Genomic DNA, 17,251 nt, shown 5'->3' with positions numbered 1-17,251 from the left:
TTGAGCGGAAGCTGACTGCGTGTTTTTCAGTTAATGGAGGGTGGCGTTTTCCGGGTTTTCTGTCTGTTGGGTTTGACAATTGAGGAATTTCCTTTGGGGGTGACGGTGTTCGAGGGGAGAAAGATATGGTACAAGGGTTTTCTGGAGGGCTTTGGGAGGACTTTGTGCCGTATGATTGTCGAGGTCAGTTGATAGAGTTGCACCTCAACGTTTTACAGATTGCTGAATTTTGGTGCGAGCAGGTGACAAGTGCGTAGATCTCTTTGGATGACCTCCTTGAAAATGATTCTGATGCTCCTTGAACGCGGACTTTTGAGTTGTTGCAGACATGGGGGCCAGGTTTGGTTTTGTGGGGCAATTGAGTCCTGAGGGTTTGCGAGTGGCGGTCGGGCGGTGGTTAAATCGATTTTTTTTGGCGTTTTGTGTGTGTTGGTGGGGTTGCAATGAATTGGTGCCGCGTGGCGGTTCGGGCCCTCCGCTGTTTCGCTTGGGGAAATGTTGGGGTGTCAGTCCGGCTGTTTTTTGCATGAGGTCTTCAATGTCATGAGCGCACAGGCATCAACTCAAAAAATGGGTACCTGTTGCCGAGTCATGCGGCATTGAAGTCGTGGTGGTCCGTTCTTTGTGACGGTAAATTATGTTTTCCCCGTGTGAGGCCCAAGGGGCGGGAGTTGATCGTGTGGTATGAAGCGCAACCAGTTGATCAATCGCGATCAAGCATAAATTTACTCCTCAAGATTTGCGGTAACTTGAGCTTAACGCGAAAACCTGTGAGTGGTCTTTCTGTTCAGCATTAATATAGTAGTTGGGTGATCCGACTGCGGCTCGATTTAGCTCACCGGGACGCAAACCTTTAGTTTGACTCGCTTCAAGCCGGCCTGTTTGGGTTGTACACTCATGTCACGTTGGGCGAGGCGTCCGGACGATATTGGTGACGACTGGCGTGACGGCAACCGATGTGTCGACTTCAGCCGGGTTTATAACGATTTTGTGGGCATCTTCGGGAAGGGGAGTTGGTCGGTCTGCGACTATTTCAGCAAATGGTCGCTCATTGTTCGGGATGCCACTGAGTTGAGACAGCTGAATGAGCAGTTGGGAGGGTTGACGCCGGGAGAGGCAATCACCGTCGACGCGGAACCTTTAAATCAAATTTGTGGTGTCACAATTGCGACGAGTCGGTCAGTCGATTCAATTTTAGGAGCAACTCGCCCGGACGTCGTCATTACGCTGAAGATTGGAATGCCCGTGGTCACAACAAAAGATATCACGGTCAGTCTAGCCGGCGAAGGTCATAGCGGTTACACTAAGGGTTTGAGGAGGACCCCGGAGAGCCCCGACCAAGCCGACATATGTAAATTCCTGGAATTCCGGGTTTTGGATACGTGGGCAAATTGGGTTTTTGCCAATTAGACCCGGTTTAGATACGGTGTACATAAGATGGATTTTCGACAATAAATGCCTAAAGGGAACAATTGGGCAGAAAAAACGCTTTTTTGGGTGGGAATTGAACCCAAGACCCAAATATTTGGTTTTGCTTTCCAGGAAATGCCAAAAAGATACCAACCACATCAGGATCATCTTGGGACAAAAATTCAATTTGGATATGTATCCGCTGAATTACATCAGGAGCATTTTGCAAAAAAATGTCCCCTGGATACGTGCGACATTATATGTTGGCTTGGTAGGGGCTCTCTGGGGTCCTTTTCGAGGTTTGTTGTCGAGGGGGTTACCGAGTTTCACGTGGTGGCAAGGCATATCAAACCTGGCGCGGTTGGGCGGGTGGTGAAGATCAACAGGACAATGATTCATTGCAACGATGCTGCATGTCCGGGGTGGGTTTTCTTGCGGTATCAGTTTCCAATCATCCTGGGTTACGCAAACGTGCGGGGGGAATGGCCGAATCAATGGGTGTGGGGGGGTTCCGGCAGTTTTTTGGGGGCCGGGTGGTGCGGCTGCGGGACTTCCTCTTGGTTGGCTCAAAGGGGTGGCATCAAGGGCTTTAAAGTTGGCAACAGCTGGTTGGACTGGTCTTAGGGGACCACACTGCTGCACATAGGCCTCCTGTACTACGATTGGGGGTTTTCAAGACTACCACTTGTGTAGCGGGCGGTGTGACTTGGGCCCTGGGGGTGCGGCGGCGTAGCCGCCTTGTACTCTAGTAATTATTTAAAAATTAGCAAAATATGTACAAAAAAACTGAATAGACAGTTTCATTGGCAATGCTGATGCGCACCCTCACCCAAAATTTTGAGCAAAAAGCTCCAAAACTGATTGAAAGAATCTGTTTTGAAGGTCAAAGGAATCCTGAAGGATATTACATTGCTCTGAAGATCCATTTTTGGATTTTCTGATAATCTGCACAATTGAGTTTCTTATCTGCAACAAAATGCAACACTACATGTGTAGGATCTGCGGGTTTGCAGGTCCAGGATCCACCAGGCATGATGGTTGTGCATCCTTAGTTTACATTTCTTCATGTTTTTTTTTTATTTATTTTTAAAACATTAGTACAGTGCAAATGGTTTGGATTGAGGAGATGAGACTGGTGCCAAATGAAAGCTGAGGTCCAGAAGTATCTTTTGGCTCTGGGGCAGGTCCCCATGACCTGAGGGGGAGGCTGGCTGAGGCTTAATATTTTCCCTTCAGCCATTTGTGATTTCTTTCCCAGCCAAAATTTGGACATTACGCGCAAGTCCCTCCCTGCGCTAACTTAACACAAGTCCCCCCTGGGAGGCTCACTGTGGCTGGCCGCGAAGCGGCCCCTCCTGCAGGGAGGGACTTGCGCGTAATGTCAAAATTTTGGCTGGGAAAGAAATCACAAATGGCTGGAGGAAAAATATTAAGCCTCAGCCAGCCTCCCCCTCAGGTCCTGTGGACCTGCCCCAGAGCCAAAAGATACTTCTGGACCTCAGCTTTCATTTGGCACTGGTCTCATCCCCTCAATCCAAACCATTCTCCCCCTACATTTTTTTGAAAATAACAAAAATCGAAAAAGGATAAACCAAGGATCCACAAACATTCATGCCTGGCGGATCCTGGATTTGCAAGATCACAATCTCTGAAGATCACTGCCAATACATCAGAGATTCTGCTGGCAGATCCAATTGGCCTGTTAAGTACGACTGTGTTTCACGTCCTTTATATGCGCCTGCTCACCTTTGAGCAGTAACCAAATCCGATTATCCTCAAACATGCACCCTTTCCAAGCTCAAGAAAGCCCTTCAACAATCCCCATACATGTCTGAATCATAGACATCTGTGATTTCTGGTATTCTCAACTTTCCAAATCCAGTAGCCGCTAGGAGAAAAGTGTTTTGACCACAAACAAGATTAACAACCGTGTCGACTTGCAGGGGCTTGCTTTCCTGTTTGTACTGATTTAAAGATTCTTCTCTGATGTAAGTCTTCAGCTGCTCGTTGTTGAAATTTGCAATTTTCTGGGGTATGTTGATCGGGAGCATTTTTGCTAGGCGGAGTTCGTGATCTCATGACACAACAGCGAAGTGTGCAAATTTTCACCTTTATGTTACTGTGCTGGTTTATCCTGCAAGCTGCAATCATCTAGAAAATGATGATTTTCAAACGTGCAAATCCATCTGAAAATTTGAAGATGGATTGTCAGAGCAATGAGATATCTTCACGGATTCCTTCGACCTCAAAACGCATTCCTTCGATCAGTTTTGAACCTTTTTGCTCAAAATTTTGGGTGCGGGTGCGCATCAGCACTGCCAATAAATCTGTCTATTCAGTTTTTTTTGTACATATTTTGCTGATTTTTAAATAATTTTTTAGTGATTTTGTGGTTGAATATCCTTCCTTTTCCAGCCAAACTTCAGACATTAGGCGTAAGCCTCTCCTGCGGAGAGCCCTCCGGGCGGGGTCCCCCGGACCCTCCGTTCGAGAGGCTTAGTTAAGCTAGCTCCCTGCGGGAGGGGCCGCTTCGCGGCCAGCCACAGCGAGCCTTCCACCAGGGGGAACTTATGTTAAGTTAGAGCACCCGCGGTGGAGATGCTCTAATTACAAGCTGGTTATGCTGGGCTGCGTCTTGCGCCAGCCTATTCTCCTCGTCGGCGTTTCAAGGCAGGTGGTGTACAAAAAACCAGTGTGTCGACCACCAGTAGCACATTCCAAGACATTCTCGACTACCGTCCGCGGGCTCGCGAGCGTTCCATGACGACTGGCTCGACAGATAAATAGACCGGTACGAAACAATTTGCTTCGATGGCACCCAAATCTTCTTCAGCTTCGGCCGCCACCCGTAAGAAGCATGCAAAGAAGTCCCAGCAGCATCCAACTGGTAAACCAGATCCCGACGCAGGACCGGCAAACAACGGACCGAAGCAGAAGAAGGATAAGAAAGCACCGAAGGTCAAACGCTTTATTCCGCCACCTACCTATCCGGGTGAAATCGACCCGGTTGATATCTTCAAGATCGGCTTAGATGGCAGTCCGGTCCAACCTGAACGGGCAGTGATCCTACGGAAAGTCGGAAAGAAAGACCCAGTGACGATAGAAAGAGGACTTGATGAATGGATCAGTTGGATTAATGTCGCCTTCAATCCCACCTCGACTAATTTTGACAGGAACTTCAACCAACTGCCTGAACCCGTCGAGCTCCTGGCCACCGTACCCGTCCTGATTCATCATTTCCCTCGACTGGCAGTACACCCATCTCGCCGAGTGCGAGTGCTCGCGTTGAGCTTACTAGACACCTTCGTAAATTTCAAACACGATCAAGATCACCCTTGTCGATCGGTATTGTTAAATCCAGTCGAACTAGAAAGGCCTGAGTACATTGGCAGTTGGATCATCAGTTTATGGGATCCCGACAAGACAGCTCGGGCTGTTGCTACCAGGATTTGGAATGAAATCGTTGACTTGAACGCTGGCGAATCTACCCAAGTCGACGGCAAATTCAAGTTGAGCGAGTATGGCTCCGAAATCCTTCATCACCTTATCAGCTACATCCAACTGTCCTCAGACGGGGAAGATTCTCAAGAGCACGCGAATTCTCAATCCATCCCTCGGAAAGTCGCCGTCCTATCTGAATCGTCTGAATCTACATCTTGTCGTCTCAGGGCATCGGCCTTTGAGGCATTAGCACATTTACTCCAAATACACCCAATGCCCGAAAAAACATTTGATCAAATCATCAACTCAGTGATCGGTCAACGTCAGACGTGGGAGCTAATCGCCCCAGACAAACACCAAGAACCCTTGGTCCGGAGAGCTATCTGGACATTGATTCAAACTCTGGCCACCCGTGAAGTCTGCCGGCGTAAGTGCTTTATTTGTAGGATGACACTTGTACCTGATCTGACCAAACTTTAGCATCCATCCAGCTTTACTCGATGCCCTTCTGCCCGTTTTTTCCTTTTCCGCATTAGATGCAGCCTTCATGGAGAGAGAATCAAGTGTGCAAGGTACAATGATTATCGGATTGGTCGCGCTTCTTAAAAACTATCCCGCACTGTGGTGGTCCACATTGCAATCTATATCCCAATCTATAACAGCGAGTCAAGATCAAAATCCTGCTTTTCAAGTTGTCAATGAACCCTCATCTGATCAACCGTCACTTTTAGCCAGATTTTACACGTTCCTGGAGCTTGGCTGCCCGAGTAATCCAACACTTCTTTATCCTGCCTTGATCTTACTCATAGCCTCATCCCCAGTCACAATCGAACATACCGACCAATTCTTCACTCACTTCTGGGCGGCTTTTGAATCGCGAGCTCTCCGATCGAGCGGCGCGCGGGGTCTGAAAGAGTTCTATAGCGCATGGAGCGAGTGTCTACTATTCTTCGCAAAGAAACTCGATGACCAAGCCAACCCGGTTATCCGGAGTCAACTTAATAAAGCATGGACACAACTGATTGATTTCAATGATCAAACCGACGCCGGATTCAATGCTTTGAGTTCAGCTATTATGAAGGTTGCACATAAGTCGAGCTTTGCATCCGAATACACATGGTCAGTCATCGGGACTGCGGTACAAGCCGAACCTGACGAAAGAAAAGCTTTACGATATTTACAGTTTTTGTCCAAAGCACGCATCTCTCATCCACATGAATCACAGCGAATGAAAGTTGAAGAAGCTAGTGTTCTACTATCCAACCGAGTGCTGGATCATTTCAGCAGATTGGTCCAGATGATTGAACAAGCAGCTTGGGTCCCTGTGCTCGCTAAAATTTTCAATGAAGAATCCGCTGGGAGAACCCTCTTGAAAGCCTCTTCAATCGATCTACTAGCGAAATTCTGCCGAGATCTACTACCCGAGGCAGTCTGGGGAGGCTCGAAGCCGCACTACAACTTATTTCTCGACATTCTTCAAACTACAATCGATGGCGTGGCTGGTCCTGCATGGGTGGCCGTCATGAATCTCGATAAATTTGTCGTCGAACTAACGAAACTTAAACACTCCATCTTATCTGGAATACTAAATTGCGTTGTGAAGTCAGATGCGAGCTTGAACTTGCCAAAGTTAGAAATCGACCGTTTCGTATTAGGATGTCTAGATGAACACCTTGAAGGCAACCTAACGCTTCATGACATTATTGAAGTGATTTCGACACGCCCTCAACTTTTCATTCGAGACGAGACAATTAGGCGCATGTTTTTCATCGTCACCAACAAGCTTCACGTCCAGGCAGGGCTCCTGCTGCATAGTCCTGATTCATCAACTCACCCCAAGCTACACACCCTTTTACCGATGTGCAATCTACAGCTCCGGCATTTAGATCAACTGGACTCTGCGCAAGAATCTTTAATAGCTTCAACTCTGAAACAGACTGTCGTTGATTTGTTCTCTGTTGAATCATTTTTGCCACTGATCGGTGACGAATCCGAAGGAGAGCTGGTCAAAATTGCCCATGAAGGCTACTCACTTGCCCTCAAACTCTTCCCAGCTACTCAGCGAGTAGAACTCCATCGTGCAATTTTTACGCTACTTGGCGACTGCATTACAGATGTTCAATGTTCAATTCATCCTTTCGACCTAATCGAAATATTGAGAGTCTTCCTTGACCAGCCTTGTCAACTCGAGACCACCGACTTCCTATGCACACTGCCAATCGGGAATATCACCGACAATTTAATAACATCGCTGTTTTCATCCAGAAAACTTTCACCTTTGCTTCCCATCATCAATTGTCTGATTGAGTCTTCTTCTTCTGGGGAACATGCCGTCGACGTTAGTCTTGTCAATAAACATGACAGAATAGGGCTTGCTATCTTGGACCTTTTTACTCAAGATCGACAGTTGGCTCAAACCCATCTTTGGCTATGGGGGCATTGCATGTACATTGGGGAACTTGCGCGCTACTCAAGCTCAAACTCTTCATCCTTGACAGAAAAAAGTCACCTTCTATCCGAGGATGAACTACAATCAATTGTATCCGCTGTTGATACCAATACCACATATCTAGTATCATCCCTATCTGCCGATCGCGTGACGTCATCATGGCATTCGGATATGATTATGAAGATGGCTGAGCCGGAAAACCACATTTCCAGCGAGACGGATCCGTTGAAAGGTCTTATCTTGAACCTGGTACTTGAGTCTCACCGGGAAGCTACGAAGGATCTTGCCACGGTTGCACTTCATAAAGTCCTGAGTACTTTGTTCAAGTACTCAGATACGAGTACGAATGACTTTAATCAATGGTTCGAATTCTCGCAACAAATTCAAGAGTCTCAAAGCAATCTGTGTTTCTCTCTGATCCGAAGTCTCAAGTCATATCTATTTGCGGACGAAAGCTTTCAGAAATATCAGAATCGGTTGGCTGGTAAATTGACTGACGTATCCTCAGACCAGGCTAACACTAAAGGTCTCCACCTCGTCAAACTTTTGTGTTCAACTGCTCCACCACCCGATTCAGTGCACATCTTTTTACCTCAACAACGAGTAGTTTTCTTGCTGCAAGCGGTTAGTGGATGGCTAAAAAGCGATGATGACCTCGGGCATGAGCTCAACATTAAACTGCTCGAGTTATTCTCAGACCTTGCACCGATCGTTCAGAACGTCATGGGGGCTCATTGGGATCAAATGGCAGATCTGATCGAAGTCAACTTGGAAGTAGGTTAAGTTTATTAGATTGTGATTTGGCACCTATTGACCCACTTTGTATTTACGCTAGGAAGCCTCCTGGGAAGATGAAGAGTCGCTTTTACTGTTATGGCAGTCTTGTCTACTGATTAAAACTCTTCAAAGCATCATGAGACACAATCATGCCCTCAAAAAACAGATTGGCTCGCAAATTCAAGGCTGTCTGAAGTTGGTGCTAGATCTGTTTTGCTCGGCTCCGCGTGAGTCAGCTTTATCCTAGATTCACTTTAATTTGCCGGAAGCTAATTTTATTAACACTAGTTCGATCAACTATGCCTACAACTATTGCCTCACTTTTGAATGTTATCGAGGACGTCTTGAGCGATGATGAAGCCCACTCTTTATATTTAGGAGTGCCTGTAAAATTCGTGAGTGTTAAACAAGTTGACCCCCTTTATTGTTTATCTTCTATGTAATGACAACTTTCGTTTCAGCTTGTAAATTCACTTTACAGTCCTTCGATAAGGTCGAGCGTTTTGGCGTTGAAGATTGCGCAAACGGCTGTCAAATATCTTGTTGACAATCTGGCCATTGAAATCGAGCTGAATTCCGAGAACACGATATCACCTTCTCTGCCCGATGAGCTTTTGAATTCTATCCAGGTTTCTAAATATGAACGACCCACTCCAGCCTTGATGAGCTGGGTACTCATCTTTTCTTACTTTCAAAATGCGGTATGTCAGATCATTTGGATTTCACTAAACATAGTTTCCGTTTGCTGAATCTTATTGCTCTCATTCCAGTCATCGCGACTGAGAAACGGCTACAGTTCACAGCTCCGTGAGGCCAACGTAGTATCTGAAAACTTAATCCCGCTGCTTCACGAGGTTCTGCATGTTGCTGAGCGTGGAAAGCCAATCGATGTCTCGATCTGGGACGTTCCTTCATTTGATTTTTCACGTGAGTCTAATCAGTTATTATTCTCACAAGCTTCTTGAGTATAAGTTACAACTTTTTGGGTGATTGGGATCGCCCAATGTTTTAGTGCGTTCCACAAATTAACGTCCCCTTGTTTTGATCGCATTTTAGTCATAGAAAGTACGAGGCTCAAGCCTGTTCCTCTGGCTGCTTATGTGTATTTTCTAGCCCTTCGGGTGATCCCGTCGCAAATTCGATTATGGTGGGAAGAATGTAGAAACAAGCAGCTTTCAATCAGTGTTGTTAGCTTTATCAGCCGACAATTTTCTCCAATCCTCATCAGTCAAGAACTTGCTAAATTCAAAGAACCGGCGACGCTCCAATCTCTCACAGACGAAAATTTGGCAATCAAAGTCAGCCCGGTAATCAAGGAAGTTAAAGTGACTTATACCGTCGATGAAGAGTCCATGGAGATCGTCATTAGGATCCCCAGTGATTATCCACTACAGCCAGTTGAAGTGCTGGATATTAGGAAAGTTGGTATTCCGGATACTACATGGCGTGCCTGGCTGTTAGTTGTACAACAATCCATCGCCAATCATGTAAGTCCAATTTGGATTTCAATCGTGTTGATCACCAACTTAGTATTAAGCATTTTGAATTCTGGATACTATTAGAATGGGTCCATCGCAGATGCTATTGGGCTTTTTAAGAAGAATATTTCTTTGCACTTTGAGGGTGTTGAGGCATGTGCAAGTAAGTTAAATCTGTTTACATTTGGATCTCGATTACTTCAAAAAAGTGACTGAAACTCTGTATAATTCTGAAAACTGCATAGTTTGTTATGCGATTATCTCCGTTGTTGATAGAAGTCTACCCAGTAAGGCTTGTCGGACATGTCGAAATCGGTTCCATCCAAGTTGCTTATATAAAGTAAGTGCTCAGGGTTCATCAGTTTGGTATAAATGTCCTCTAATCACAGATGAGTCTTGCTTGGTTACATTTTAGTGGTTTTCCACCAGCCATGGCTCCTCTTGCCCACTTTGTCGATCATTGTTTTAAGACCAAAAGTTATCAGTCATAATGTCATCCTCATGTTTTACTATTAGGGTCTTGGAAAAACAACTCCCAAGTTTTGGGAAAACGACTCCCATACGTCCGCGCGACTATTTTTCGACCCGCGCTGGACGTCGACCTAGACCCTTTTTTTGGGTACGGCTGTTTTGGGAGTTGTCGTCCCAAAAAAATTATTTTTTGGGAGTTGTCCCCACCAATTTTTCAGAATATTTTTAATATTTTCTTGCCGGGGGGTTTGGGAGTCGTTCACCCAAAAGGAGTGCCCCCCGCGTTATTTTGGGAGTCGGCCGCGGGGGCCACGGAAGCCCCCAGGGAGTCGTGACGACTCCCCTTGCCGACTCCCCTTCGAGCCCCCCACCCATCACACAAGTCAGACACCACAACCGCCACACCAACCGCCCGATCACCCCCACCCGTCCACCCCAACCGCCCGATCGATCAAACGAACAGAGAAGATGTTTAACCCTGCCGCCCCCACCGCCGTCCAGGACCAGGAATCCCAGGCCCCTGTTGCCGCCATGGAGCACGCCAAGCCCCCAATGACCGCCGTCAACCACGACCAGGAATCCCAGGCCCCTGTCGCCGCCATGGAGCACGCTGAGCCCCCAATGGCCGCCGTCGACCACGCCGAGCCCCCTGTCGCCGCCATCAAGTACGCGAAGGCCTCATTGCCTGGCGAGCACACCAAGCCCCCAGTGGCTGGCGAGCACAAGGAGCACGCCGAGGAAACCCAAGCCGCAGGGCCAGGTAAGCCCCCTCTCCCCTGCCGACTCCCTCCCATCCAAACTGGAGGCATTGAGCCCCCAACACCCTGTTCCTGCCCCTGATCCAGGTGTGAATCAAGACGCCGCCGAAGGCCTTGCGGCCCAGGACCACGCAGCCACCCTGGCCACTCTAGAGCGCCAAGGAGCCGTCCTAGCCAGCGGGGCTCAAGGTCTAGCGCCCGCCTACGCTGCCAACTCCCGTGACCCCGTCGACACTCAACGTCCTGCAGCCGCCAACTCCCAGCCTCCCGCAGCCGCCGACTCCCAAAAGGGAGCCGCCGACTCCCAAACCGCAGCCGGTGCTCAAGGTCTAGCGCCCGCCTACGCTGCCGACTCCCGTGACCACGTCAACACCCAACGTCCCGCAGCCGCCGACTCCCAGCCTCCCGCAGCCGCCGACTCCCAAAAGGGAGCCGCCGACTCCCAAACCGCAGCCGCCGACTCCCAGGCCATTGCCGCCGTCAAAGCCTGCATTCAGACCACTGAAGCCCTTCAAGACGTCACCCTAGACCCCCTCCTCCTTCAACTTACTCAAGAAATCGCCAAAAAAAAACTAGAAGATCAAATCCACAAAGAAATTGAGGAAGAAGATGAAGATTATAGCTTAGATAATCCAGAAGAGAAGAAGACACTCGAGGAATATGTAGAGCTAGCTATAGAAGAGAAAACTATTGAAGATTGTATTGTAATGTTAGAATTAGATGAAGATAATACTACTAACAATGATCCAAACTCTGGGACTGTTCCACCTGAAAAAAACCCAGAAGAAATCAAGAAAATACTCGAGAAAATTTCTGAAGAGAGAACTGAGAAGGAGCTTGAAGAAATGGAGCTGGAGAACGAGAATCAACCGGATGATGAAGACTCAGTTAATGAAGAAGGAGAAAGGACGATCTACGGCAACATTCCTGCGCCGCCAGCTGGAAATTATGACGACGTTGAATCGGTTAAGGAGGCCATCCAAGAATTTGCTCGTGCGCATGGCTATGGGATAGCGGTCAAACGCTCTGTTCCTGGAAAGAGTGTCCATTTTAAATGTGTCAGGTCTGTTATTTCCCACTTCTTTTTCATTCTTCTGTTAGTATTGACTGACATTAAATCCACATTGAAATGATACAGAGGAGGTGATCCTGCGAAAAACAAACGTAAAGGTGATACTCGTGAAAATATATCATCTCGATTGATTAGCTGTCCGTTCGCCGCTGCCGTTGTGGTGAGCCTAATCAAAACTTTATTACATCACTCAGACACTCACCAGGAAGGAATCACCGCCCAATGCCCTCTAGAAATCACACTGGTACATGTAATCCACGCCCACAGACACTTCATAATAGCCTAGAATCATCTCTACAAGGCGCCTAAACTTCTCAGTATTCACTTTCATGGATGGCCCTCCACAATGGGTAATAAAATATGTACAAAATCCGGTTCAAAGTGGGAGAAAGTCCACCATCAAACAGAGGCAGACTATTAGGAAGGACCCTGAGTGTTCACAAGAATTAACTCCTCTATATTCCAGCAAGGCGTAACTCTTTCTCAGATGCATGGCGGCTGATGCGCCATGGTTATTGTTCCCTCTTATGTCATCCCAAGCCATGTAGTAGATGCCTTGTTGGTTTGTTGCCTTGTCACCTTGTGGGAGGCTTTTTGTACCCTGTTCCCATCTTTCTATTTCGTCTCAGAACCACTTTTTGTCCCCTCACTATAAATGTAGAGCCTTTTGGCCCATTCTGTTTGTCCCCCATCAGATTGTCACTTTGCATCCCTGGTCACAGAATAAGAATTACATAGCCTATTTTACCACATATTTTACAGTATATTTTCCCCCTTGATTTCGTCTAGAAAGCACTATTCTCAATACTTCATCAGCCACACTTTTCTTTAAGAGTCCATACTCTTATTCTTGTCCCATATTACTCTCCCAACCTGAGAGGCAGCTTTTCACGCACTCATCCCTCTCTAAGCTCTATTCCCCCAAAGAGTAGTTCCACACCGTATACAACCAGAAGAAGAAGGGCCACTGGAAATTCACAGTCTCCAACTCGACTCATAATCACCGCCCCACCGCCGCCGTTGCCCACACTGTTCACCGTAAGCTCAGCGACACTCTCTACGAAGAAATGAAAAGACTTGGCAAGGCCGGATTGCGACCGGCACAAATACTTGAATGCCTCAAGAAGCTGCACCCTGACGAGACTATCCTGGCCACAATTGATACGATTTACTCAGCACAAAAGCGGGCTGCGCAAGAGATGTTGCAAGGAAGCCCCTCTGCCACCCCTCCCTCCAATTTTTAACCTCCCCTGCGCCATTCCCTTACTAATTTGAGTCTTTTCATTCCCCCCAGGATCTACATGCTCTTGGCACCAACGCTGATCTCACCCAAATCGAGCAAGTCGACCGGATCCGCAAAAGGCTCCTGCAGATGAATCCCGCACAGATGGCGGCCCAGTTACAAGCTATCAACAGCCTATTGGAAGGCTCTGGAACCGTTGTGACAATCCAGGAACCAACACAAGCTCAGACCACCTGTGGACGTTCAAAAGGCGCGCCAAACAAACCGAAAACTACGAAAAGGGACCCCTCCGCCTTCGAACACGTTGAAAATAAAAGGAAGAATGAAGAAGGAGCAATGATGAAGTCCAAGAAACAGAGGCTAGCGGAGAAGGAAGAAAGAAGAGAAGGAGCAACAAAAAAGGAAGAAAGAAGAGGAGAAGAAGAAGAAGCAAGAAGAGAAGAAGAACGAACCAGCGCCCAAGAAGAGGAAACTCCCGGCACGAAAGTCAAAGACCGCCAAGAAAGTCGCTCAGTCTCCTTCTCCAACTCCTTCTCCGTCGCCGTCTCCATCACCACCACCCTCCTCACCTGCGCTTCCTCCTCCTCCGCCGCCAAAAGCCCAAGTCCCAACAAAGCGCTTCAAACCAGTCCGCGTCGCACCTAAGAAGCCAGCTTCCCCTTCCCCTCCTGTGAACTCCGCCTCGTCTGCCGCCGCCCCTCCGCAGCAACGTACGTCCCGCGCCGCTGGGAAGATGCGAGCTCCGCCTTCCCCTTCCCCTCCTTTGCAATCAACCTCTTCTGCCCCCGCGCCTCCGCCGCAACGTCCGACCCGCGCCACCGCTAAGAAGCCAGCCCCACCTTCCGCTCCTGCTCAATCAACCTCGTCTGCCCCCGCCCCTCCGCCGAAATCTAGCCGGGTACCTCCGCCGCGAGCCACGCGAGTCCCTCCACCGCCAACAGCTCCAGTCCCTCCACCACCAACAGCACCTGTCCCCCCACCCCCATCCAAAGAACCAGTTGACCGACCGAATTGGCTCAATCAACTCCCGGTCATCATCAGATCCTCGGTCAAGCGGATACTTGATGTCGAGTCAGATGGCCATTGTGGATTCCGCGCGGTGGCATGGTGCTTGGGGAATGGTCAGGGCGCTTGGAGTGCAGTCCGAGAAGCTCTAGCCGACAAAATCAGCAAACGAGGCGAGTGGTACGTGAAGTTGGGACATTTTCACAACATCAAGTCAACTCTGGCCAGAATAAACTTTTCCGGTACCAAAGGTTGCGGTATGGCTCATTGGATGGCGATGCCCTCCTCCGGCAAAGCACTGGCCAACACTTTCCAACGGCCAGTTTTTTATTTCACTGAAGAGTGGTCTCAAACTTTCCTTCCCTCCTTCTGCCCTCCTAACCAAAACCCCCCAATCTTCTTGGCTTTCATCCGGCGACTTGATCACTTTGTGGCTCTAGAACTATCCTCCCCTGACGTCTTCCCTGCCCCTTCCCTACAAAAGAGCTGGAAGCTAAATGCCAACCCAGAGGCACGAGGTTGGGAGGCAAGATACTCTGATTGTTTTGCTCAAACAGGTGGAAGAAAGCTCCTCTTTCCTGATAAGAGTGGTAAATTTTACTAGTATTTCCATTTGTAGTTTTCATGTATTGGTGGTTGTTCTAGTCTTTTTTGAATAAATATTGTTATTATTCCTCTCTAGTATTTTTTGAATAAACACTTTTTATATTTTCTTTTCCTCATTATTTCTGGCAGCTCTGAGAGTTTGTGTCATCAAACATGAGGTACAAATTGTGCGCTGGTAGGGAGCATGTCTATTGTGGAGCTGCACCCCTCATATCTCATGTTCTGATGGCACACTAATGCCGCAAACCTTATAGCGCAGAGGAGTTACAGTCTTGAAATATCCCTGAAAATTTTAGACTGTTTGGTTGTGTAACACAAAAGTTAAACAGTTAGCAGTCATTTCCTACTGAGCATTCGGCACGCCCCTTATGTGTCATGTTCTGATGGAAAAATAATGCCAGAAATTTTATATCACAGAGTTTATGCAGTCTTAAGATATCCCTGAAATTTGTGGACATTTTGGGTGTGTAACACAAAAGTTACACAGTCAGCAGTTATTTTCCTACTAATTTTGGCGCACATCCCTTATATCTCATTTTCTGATGGGACAATACTGCTGAAACTTTCAGTATTGTCTTTTTGTGTATGTTCCTCTGTGCTATCAAATTTTTATGGCTCTAGTACTTGGAACAAAAAAGTTATACATATTAAAAATAATAAAAAATACGGACTTACTTCGCGCACTGCGAAAAGCTCTTCGCGCACTGTGCAGTGCGCGAAGTTTGCAAACACTTCGCGCACTGCGCGTGAAGGGCGCAACTTTTTCAAATTCTTTTTTGACCAATCAATAGACAAGCTTATTATTGTCCTCTGTGAATTTATTTGGAGTTTTTTGAAGCTTCCTTGTATGCTTAAAAATCCCACCAATAAAAAAAACAAGTACAGCCATTTGGGGACCTGGAATTCATATTCCCACAGGCCAAAAAATCCAATTAATTTATTGAATCATATTAAACATGTATTTAAAAGTTTTAGAACTTTTTGGCCACTTTGTACAAGGACAAGGCTTTCAAAAACCAGTAACTGTTTCTCAAGATATGCCAAAATGCGCCAGTAAGTGGTGAACTTTCCTAATTTTTGAAAGCCTTATTCTTGCACAAAGTGGCCAAAAAATTCTAAAAAGTTTGAATTCATATGCATCATTATTCACTAAATTATTTGGATTTTTTGACTGGTGGGAATATGAATTCCAGGTCCCCAAATGGCTGTACTTGTTTTTTTTATTGGTGGGATTTTTAAGCATACAAGGAAGCTTCAAAAAACTCCAAATAAATTCACAGAGGACAATAATAAGCTTTTCTATGGATTGGTCAAAAAATAATTTGAAAAAGTTGCGCCCTTCACGCGCAGTGCGCAAAGTGTTTGCAAACTTCGCGCACTGACTGCACAGTGCGCGAAGAGCTTTTCGCAGTGCGCGAAGTAAGTCCGAAAAAATAATACGAAAAATTAGTGGGGACGACTCCCAAAAAATAATTTTTTTAGGTCGACGACTCCCAAAAAAGCCGTACCCAAAAAAAGGGTCTAGGTCGACGTCCAGCGCTGGTCGAAAAATAGTCGCGCGGACGTATGGGAGTCGTTTTCCCAAAACTTGGGAGTCGTTTTTCCAAGACCCTACTATTATTCAACAGGCAAAATTATCAAGACTTCAGTTCAAGCTGCCGTGTCCAGGCTAAATACACAGCGGGGCAAGTTGGGAAAAGCCGATGCGTCCTGAAGGCGTCCCAGCAGTACATGCGCCACAGTGGCTTGACAGAGACCCAGAGCCATCCTGGCACCACTCCGTCATGCATCGGGACGCCACCTGTATCGTGGCCATCGGTGGCGCCCCGGATGCGCCATTGGGTTGCCACCGACCTGGACGCCAGATGGTGGCCTGGCCACCCCAGTTATGTACACCCCGGATACACTTTTAAGGTTTTCCTTTGGGTGACCTTTGAAGTGGAGGACTTCCTAACCCTGCAGAATCAGATCTGCAGCCAGAAAACCTTAATTTTTGCGAGGAAATGCTGTCCCAGGGGCTGCAGATCAGGCTCTGCAGGGTCAGGCAGGGTCTGTAGATCTCGACGGGAAGTCCTCCAGTGAGCGCTTACATTTGAAGTGTTAATCGAAGTGCCCTTGCTTCTAACTTAACTCAGTCCTATTGGAGGGGGGGCGCTGTCCCGCAGGGACCCCCCGAAGGATTAATACATTGCTCAACCGTGCGTACAGCCAGTCCCCACCGGTGGCACATACTTCATTGTGCAGCTGCCATCCATTCAGATCTAGACGCCGCAAGGGAGTCCAGGCCGGGAAGGCTACGGCGTGCGCGCTCTGCGGCTGAGCCTCCAAAGTCTGAGTGGTGACACGCCAGCTTGACTTCTGTGAGGCAAAGGTACCTGAGGTACGCTGGACCTTCCGGTCTGCGATACCTCTCGGTACCTCTCAGCCTGCAAGGCTATTCGCTTAGCCTGTCTGCTTACATTTTGAGAGCCCCAAAAACCAGAGAGTGGTTTGCCAAGACTCTCCTGTGTGGGTCGGGGGGAGTTTGTTCCCCGATCCACT

At 47.6% G+C, this 17,251-nt stretch overlaps 2 protein-coding genes across 2 annotated transcripts; one reads left to right on the top strand and one right to left on the bottom strand.

The window, feature by feature from the left end:
- Positions 1 to 900: 900 nt before the first annotated feature.
- PtA15_11A702 (uncharacterized protein) lies at positions 901 to 1,223 on the bottom strand (the record flags this gene model as incomplete). The annotated part of the gene is made up of 2 exons (XM_053161639.1): positions 901 to 1,138; positions 1,216 to 1,223. The coding sequence occupies 2 exons, from the start codon at positions 1,221 to 1,223 to the stop codon at positions 901 to 903; spliced, it is 246 nt and encodes an 81-aa protein (XP_053025565.1).
- A 2,998-nt stretch (positions 1,224 to 4,221) lies between these two features.
- On the top strand, positions 4,222 to 9,613 carry PtA15_11A701 (uncharacterized protein; the record flags this gene model as incomplete). The annotated part of the gene is made up of 8 exons (XM_053161638.1): positions 4,222 to 5,278; positions 5,343 to 8,074; positions 8,136 to 8,304; positions 8,366 to 8,472; positions 8,539 to 8,778; positions 8,848 to 9,004; positions 9,134 to 9,564; positions 9,608 to 9,613. 8 exons carry the CDS (start codon positions 4,222 to 4,224, stop codon positions 9,611 to 9,613), a joined length of 4,899 nt encoding a protein of 1,632 aa, XP_053025564.1.
- Between the last annotated feature and the right edge of the window lie 7,638 nt (positions 9,614 to 17,251).

Source organism: Puccinia triticina, chromosome 11A, assembly GCF_026914185.1.
Source record: "Puccinia triticina chromosome 11A, complete sequence".
Taxonomy (NCBI): Eukaryota; Fungi; Basidiomycota; class Pucciniomycetes; order Pucciniales; family Pucciniaceae; genus Puccinia; species Puccinia triticina.
Note: the sequence above shows the minus strand (reverse complement) of the source record. Positions and strands in the feature narration are given on the sequence as shown.